This window comes from Cyprinodon variegatus, unplaced genomic scaffold (genome assembly GCF_000732505.1).
Source record: "Cyprinodon variegatus isolate N-32 unplaced genomic scaffold, C_variegatus-1.0 Scaffold1920, whole genome shotgun sequence".
NCBI lineage: Eukaryota > Metazoa > Chordata > Actinopteri > Cyprinodontiformes > Cyprinodontidae > Cyprinodon > Cyprinodon variegatus.
Window position 1 is genome coordinate 24,590 of NW_015152373.1, and position 8,064 is coordinate 32,653.

The window sequence follows — 8,064 nt, forward strand, 5'->3', positions numbered from 1 at the left end:
ATTTCGAAAAACAAATTTACATTTTTAAAAAACTTTTACAAGTTCCAAAACAAATTATCATTTCGAAAAACAAATTTACATTTTAAAAAAACTTTTACAAATTCCGACACAAATAATCATTTCGGAAAACAAATTTACATTTTTAAAAAACTTTTACAAGTTCCAAAACAAATTATCATTTCGAAAAACAAATTAACATTTTTAAAAAAACTTTTACAAATTCCGACACCAATAATCATTTCGGAAAACAAATTAACATTTTTAAAAAAACTTCTACAAATTCCGACACCAATAATCATTTCGGAAAACAAATTTACATTTTTAAAAAACTTTTACAAATTCCGACACAAATAATCATTTCGGAAAACAAATTTACATTTTTAAAAAACTTTTACAAGTTACGACACAAATAATCATTTCGGAAAACAAATTTACATTTTTAAAAAACTTTTACAAGTTCCAAAACAAATTATCATTTCAGAAAACAAATTTACATTTAAAAAAAATAATGAAGAGACAAAAAACTTTTAAAAATTCAAAACAAATAGCATGTTAAGAAAACAAATAAAAAACATTTGAAACACTTTTACAATTCCCAAAACAAATGATCATTTGTGCGAAATTCTCTTTCTGTTCCCGCTGTGTCGGGAGCGCACATCGCAGCCAGAGAGGCGGATCTAACCATTTTCACGGCACTCCTGATCATTTCTCGATAAAAACAGCTCATATAATCATGTCAACTTTGTGACATTCAGTTTAATCGGTTGCTCTTTTTACACATTTGTAAAATAAAAACATTAATGAGGTTCTTGCGCTGTTTGTTGTTGTTTTTTTTTAAACGCCAAGAGAATCGGTATTTCTCCAACTTTTCTCTCTTTAGCCTGACAGAAATAAACGTCAGTCACCAAACACAGATTTCCAACACGTAGTGTATTTTTAATTTTTCATTGCTGATATAAGAGGATGGAAACTGGCTGATAGCAGGGAACACACATTAAGACGTCCTGCGAAGATGAGAGGGCAGAATTTCTGGTTAATCTGTTTTTTTATTTATTTATTTAATGTAAATTTGTTTTCTGAAATGATAATTTGTTTTAGAACTGGTAAAAGTTTTTTAGATTTTGTAATGTTGATTTGCACCTCCCGGCCACCGTACATTTTAGCAGCAGGGCTACAAAATAAGATTAAAACAACTCAGGAAATGAATCATGGGGTAAACTAAAGCGATAAAAACAGATGTTTAGGTGTTAAAATGTGAATATTTAAGGCAATATACAAAATTAAACTTAAGATTTCCTTCAGTCATTGTTGTAAACAGACATTTTACAATAGATGCTTTATCCTTGAGAATAAAAGTTTAGTAGTAATGAATATTAAAACTTAAAAACAATACCAATAGGCTACAAACCAAGTGGCCTTACTCGGCATAATGGGCATTAGAGAGAAAGATATTACAAACTTATACGTATGTATCACAAATGTACAACGTTTAAAAGTACCAGAGTGTAAATCAGAAATGTAGAAATATGAGTCGCAAATTTACAGCTAAAAATCGCTGATTAAAAAAAAATGAATCAACAGCTCTAGATGAAGCTGTTCCACTCCTATCGAGTTGGTGGCGGTAATGCACCAGAAGTTTGTTCGCCAACAGCCTTTAGATAAGAAGAGGAAGAAGATAATAATAAAAAAAGAATGTTATATCTTTGTTAAGATGTTGTTTTCAGTATTATGTTCCTATGGTTCTGTTTTTGTCTCCTTATTTACAAAAAAAACACTTTTGGACTTTTAGATTGTTTCCATGTAAACACAAAATTATTTATTCATATTAGTCAGTGGCGGATGGTCAACAGAGGGCGCCACCCCACCCACCCAATGACCCTGATTAATACATTAGAAAAATACAATATATTAATGAAATAAACTATATTTCGTAATTTCATTTCAAATTAAAATTTAACATTTTTTGAAATATATTGATATACTGTATATATTTTTTAGACATACAAGAGAAATATTGTATCTTTGATGAAATATTGTATCTTTCATTCCATTTTTGGTCAGATTGGTGACATATTTCCGCCTTAGGGCGCTAAAATGTTCTTAAATAAACACATTCTCTGAAAAATAAAATAGTTGTTATATATTAAAGAAATATAAAGCTGACTAATAGCTTCTCCATTATTAAACCAGTAAAAAAATGTTTAGGTTTATGACACAATGTAGAACGATGCACACAGATTTACCTTCACAAAGTCTCAGAAGGGCAACGTTTACGTACAACCTGTACATGAAATGATATTTTGTTTTCACAAAGTATTTATTATCATATTCTTTTGTTGTTGGCATTTATATAATTATAATGGTGTGATAGCTTAGTATACCTTTGATTGGTTTTTGGTGTACGTCTTTTTTGAATGTATAGCGCCCCCTGTAGAAAACTCCACCAGCCGCCACTAATATTAGTTATAAAGCTTAGCTTAGCTTAGCTCCTGGCCTAGCTTCTCTCTCCCGAACCCAAGCGAACTTTCACCCCCCATCTCAGACTGTTCTCAGCCCATGCAATCAGCCGGTTTTCCTTAGATAGAAATACTTTTGAAGAATATTGTTACTTGTACAAATAAATTGAATATTTTCTAATTGCAGTTTTTTTTCTGTGTGAGTCACTCTAGGTTGATTTTCTTTATTTTTATTTTTTTTCTAAATTTCACACAATGAACACAAACGCATTAGAAATATATGTTTTTATTGGCAAAGAAATTCAGCAACATACAAAACAAAATGGCAACAGCAAATAAATGATCAACACAAAAACCTGACTTTTTCATGTACTGCTGTTTGTTAGGTTGTTTTTTTTTTTATTTTTAAACAAAATGCTTAAAATGCAGCTGGGACCCAAAGACTTTTACGTGAAGAACATATTCATTATGTAACAGTACGGGTGTTTTTATCCAACAGCTTTCTAGATCTCTCCTTCCGTGGATCTGACCGTGCAGCATGTTAGTTTGGTTTGAATCCCACCACATCGTCTGGACGAAACAGAAAACATTTTGCTTTTATTCCCTTTTGGTGTTTTGTTCCTTTTTTAATGTGAACTTGAAAATCCCTTACAAGAAACTCCCTTTAGACTCTTGGTTGGCTTTCACATCTAGTATATTTAACTTCTAAATAACATGTCCTAATAAAGCACAAAGCCTGTTTACTGAAAAAAAGCAGCTAAAAATGATAAAATGTCTCTAAAAATAAACGTATTTGACCTCAATTTATGGAGGTAAATAAGATAATCTGCTAATAAAATGAGTATTTTTGCCCTTTACGGTTATTTTTCTCTTATTTTAAATGAAAATCATCTTATTCTATAGGTAGATTAAAGGAAAAATACACTTACTTAAGAAACATACACTTATTTTTATTGAGATTGTTGCATTGTAGGAATGAATCTGCTACTAAACAGTGAAAACTGATTTCAAAATAAGTAAAAATAATAAATCAGTAGATTTGCCCTTAATTTGAGCCGGTAAAAAAAACTTCAAAATAAAATATTTAACTTGTCTTTACTTGTTTTAAACATAAATCCTGGTATTCCATTGATAACTGTAATCATTTACCTGCTTAAAACAGAAAAACAGTCATTTGAAGAGGAACTAACTCACTAATTTTTATTTGATTATTAATTTTAGTGTAGCTCTGTGTGGAAAAACCCCATAAAAAGGGACAGCCAGCAGAATAGAATAAAAAAAACACACAAAATAAAAGGTTATAAACCAAAGCAAATATTCCCAAATGCCACGCAACCAACGGATCACAATGTGTGAGAGAAAATAAACAAAATCCACATTAGATCCACATTAGAGGCTAAACTCTCCAAGGAAAAATAGTCTGATTCATTTGCTGGTGTCTAATAAAGCTAAACAAGCTTTTTTATTTTTATTTTTTGATTTATTTTTTAGCTGTAACAGATTTCTTGCCCCTTTTTCGACCCGACGGAGGAAGATGTTAGCGATCATCCAGGGTTTCCAGCACAATCAGAGTTTGTTGGAAGCAAACACAGCTGGCTTTAAACAACATCGTTAGCCTGTGGTCTGGTCTCCATCACTAACGCCCAGTCATCCCTTTAAACATCTTTTTTCTTTTTTCACTTTATGAATCATGACTTTAAAAGAAACAGACAATCATAGAGCTGGATTTGCTCTCTCATCACTGGAAAAACGATCTAGAAATAAGTAAAGATTTCTTAAATTATGTGTATTTACTCCCAATCTGAGTAGGTAAATGAGATAATTTGCCAATAGAATTAATTTTTTTACTCTTAAAATAAGATTGTTCTTGTTCCCTTGGCAAAATGTTTTACCTGCTCAATCCTAGAACAATTTCACTTACTTTAAGAAAAAATTACTTTTGATTTTTTTTCAAATTGCTGCATTAAAACAAAAGGACGGTTAAAAACATGTAGAAAAATAAACAGCAATCAGTGCAATTCATGTTAAAATAATCCCTTCTAGTTCCCGCTTTGTGTTGATTATTACATCACATATGTTAAACAACCCTCTGATCTCCTATGTGACAGATGATTACAAACAGAAAGTTGTTAGAAAATGACAAAATTAAGAGGTCAGGCAGGAAAATCTCTCTAGAACCTGCTGCACAAACCTTTTTAATAAAAACGAAAGAAAAAAATCCGTACCCTGATGGTTTCTCTGAAAGAGTGATGCTGAAGTAAATGTAATAATTATCATTTTAGTCAGTTACTTTAATTACCGTGTCAGTTTTATTTTTACCTCTGTATTCATATTAGGATTTATAGGTATGGTTTAAACGTTATTAATGGCAAATTTTAGAAAAACTGCAACAAATGGGAGGAGTTAAATGTGGCAAGAGGCGCCTCACAGATGTTTCTTTACCCAAGACTCTCCGCTCCCTTATCCAGAAGCTCACTTCTTTAGGAAATAAAATGAACTGGTCCTTAGAGGGACTGGTAGCCTGCTGTCCTTCTCCTCCGCCCCAGCAGGTAGACTATCAGCACGATGACGATGAGCACCAGCAGAGTGATCCCCACTGCTATGGCGACACGGTAATCAGGTTGGTCGGCTGGACAGAAGTCGGCTGGAGGACACACAACAAAAAGATGAAACATCTGATGTCACATTAAGCTGAAAACAAATGAAGCGTTTCATTTCATTAAGTGTATTTATTTACATTTACAAATTTAGACATGTACGTTTTAATTGCATTTATTCAAACGCATAAAACTAAAGTTTGCATCCGACTTGTGATATATGCACAGGGAGAANACCTCTGTATTCATATTAGGATTTATAGGTATGGTTTAAACGTTATTAATGGCAAATTTTAGAAAAACTGCAACAAATGGGAGGAGTTAAATGTGGCAAGAGGCGCCTCACAGATGTTTCTTTACCCAAGACTCTCCGCTCCCTTATCCAGAAGCTCACTTCTTTAGGAAATAAAATGAACTGGTCCTTAGAGGGACTGGTAGCCTGCTGTCCTTCTCCTCCGCCCCAGCAGGTAGACTATCAGCACGATGACGATGAGCACCAGCAGAGTGATCCCCACTGCTATGGCGACACGGTAATCAGGTTGGTCGGCTGGACAGAAGTCGGCTGGAGGACACACAACAAAAAGATGAAACATCTGATGTCACATTAAGCTGAAAACAAATGAAGCGTTTCATTTCATTAAGTGTATTTATTTACATTTACAAATTTAGACATGTACGTTTTAATTGCATTTATTCAAACGCATAAAACTAAAGTTTGCATCCGACTTGTGATATATGCACAGGGAGAATATGCAAACTCCATGCAGATATTAACCTGGTCATGGAATCGAACCCATAACCTTCTATGTGTCACGATCTGGCCTGTTTGCTCCTCCTTAATTAGTCATTCCTTTCACCTGTCGTTTTTCCCTCCCTGCCTCAATTATAATTTATTCCTCTCACCTGTTTCCTCTGGTTTATATTCAGTTCAGCCTGAGCATTCAGGGCCAGATCATTTCTTGTCTTTTTGTTAGTCTGTCCGATCAGTTTTTGCCATGGTTCATGTCCTGGATCCTGGCAGCCAGTGGAAAGAGGTTTTTGTGTTTGTCTCGCCTCCTGATCGTCCACTGTTCCTCCCCCGCGGAGTCCTCTGGGTTTTTAGGCTCATTATGGGGGGAGGTTCAGCTTTTATTCCAGTAAGCCTGGCTGCAGGGAGGAGACCAGTTTAAAGTCCTGCATCAAGTTCTGGTTCCACGTCCTGTCTCGGCTACCCTCTTCCACTGAGTTTGCTCATCTGCACCTGATCCTGTCTGCTCCTGTGCGTGACGCTTTCGGACCCTGTCAGACTCTGAACCCTCCTGGGAGCTTGTGGATGCCTGGAAGTCTGGATCCTGCCACCTGTTTCTGTTCCTGCCTGATCTGGATCCCTGACCAGTATCGGCTTCCAGCATGTCCTCTGGAACTGCAGCACTTGGGGGACATTCTTGGACTAGACTGTTAAACCAGAGTGTCTGTGATTGGGCGGTGGGCAGTGTCCGCGAGCCACAGCTCCACTTTAGTTTTTGTTTTATTTAATAAACTTTTTGAATTCTCCTACTGACTGTCTTTCCTTGAATACTGGGTCCATCTGTCCTCAGTTCATGACACTAGGTGCAAACAAACAGTGCTACACTGGAAAAAATTGAAATCTAGATAAGTAAAAGAAGTAAAAGAGACATTTGGCCAATGGAAAAAGACAATTTACACTTAAAATAAGAAACACAATTACATTATCTTATTTCAAGTGCATTTTATCTAATTATCTTATTTTAAGGGTAAGAATATTCATTCCATTGGCAAACTATCTCACTTACCTACTCAAATTAAGGGTAAATACACTTAATTTAATAATTTTTTTTACTTATTTCTAGATCGTTTTTCCATGCTACCCACTGCTCCACCATGCAATTCCAGTTACATCCTCTCCTGTAAATGTTTTGCAGGTTAGTCATCAGAATCTGAGCTGCATATTCATAAAGACACACGCTTCAAAAGTTCTTAAACACCCAGATTGCTTTGCTTCTGCTTTGCAGGTCGGCTTTGCCCATGCTAACAAGTTAGCATGTTTTATAATACCTGCAAACCTTTTGAAGTTTTAGCACAAAGGCTAAAGCTATTGGTTTAAGATTAACTAACATTTACTTACATTTGTTTATCATCAAAATATTATTTTCTGCAGGTAAGATGCCGACTTCTCATAACTGTTCCTGTCATACTCTGTTTCCATTTGTGCACATATGGTGTTAAGTTCAACTCAGGTTGTTTTGCATATACAAAAAGAACAATGCTGAAATATGGCAGACTTTTTTTTCTACTTATAAACCTGCTCTTCAAGAGCTGCAGCATTCTTATCAGGCTGTTGCAGATCACATGCTTTATGCAAGCAATACTGCAAAGTGTGCTTACTTACTAAACTGATCAGTTAACTATGCAAACGTAGTTAATGGTAAAGTTTTATGTGCTTGAACATTGGGTCAATATTAACTATTTTTAGACAGTTATTTATCTAAATAGAAACACACTTATGGATTGGAAGAAAGTGTCTTTTGTGTTTCCTCTCTCTCAGGGACACTTACGTTTGCCAAATTCTCCGTTGGAGATGTTGAAGGCCTGCATTTGGTCCTTGGTGATATCCAGGTACAGCCCATTTCCCATGTAGAGAGTTTCCTTCTTGCAGGAGTAGCAGTATCCGATCCTTGCAGCGAACAGATTCAGCGAATTGTTTGTGGCAAAGTAATTATTGGGTCCTGAAAATAAAGTGAGACAAAGCAATGTTCAGGAGCTGGAGAGAGGACAAGACTCTGTGGTACATCTACACCTGATGGACAAAGGACATTCTTTGGAGGACCAGAGTGTTCACATTTTGGACAAAGAAGACAGGTGGTTTGAGAGGGGCATGAAGTACGGCATCTATGTTAAGAAAGAAAAAACAACCTTAAACAGAGGGGGAGGGGACTCAGATTTCAGCTTTCAGAAACCTACAATGCAGCGATAGAGTTGATTCCTTCCCGCTATCATGGCAGCCCTAACAC

The 8,064-nt window shown here is 35.1% G+C and overlaps 1 protein-coding gene across 1 annotated transcript; it reads right to left on the bottom strand.

Moving 5' to 3' along the window:
- Positions 1 to 5,288: 5,288 nt before the first annotated feature.
- Positions 5,289 to 7,786, bottom strand: LOC107104852 (lysosome-associated membrane glycoprotein 1-like; the record flags this gene model as incomplete). The annotated part of the gene is made up of 2 exons (XM_015404970.1): positions 5,289 to 5,615; positions 7,609 to 7,786. Coding segments are annotated over 2 exons (318 nt in total), but the record flags the coding sequence as incomplete, so codon positions are not given.
- Positions 7,787 to 8,064: the final 278 nt, after the last annotated feature.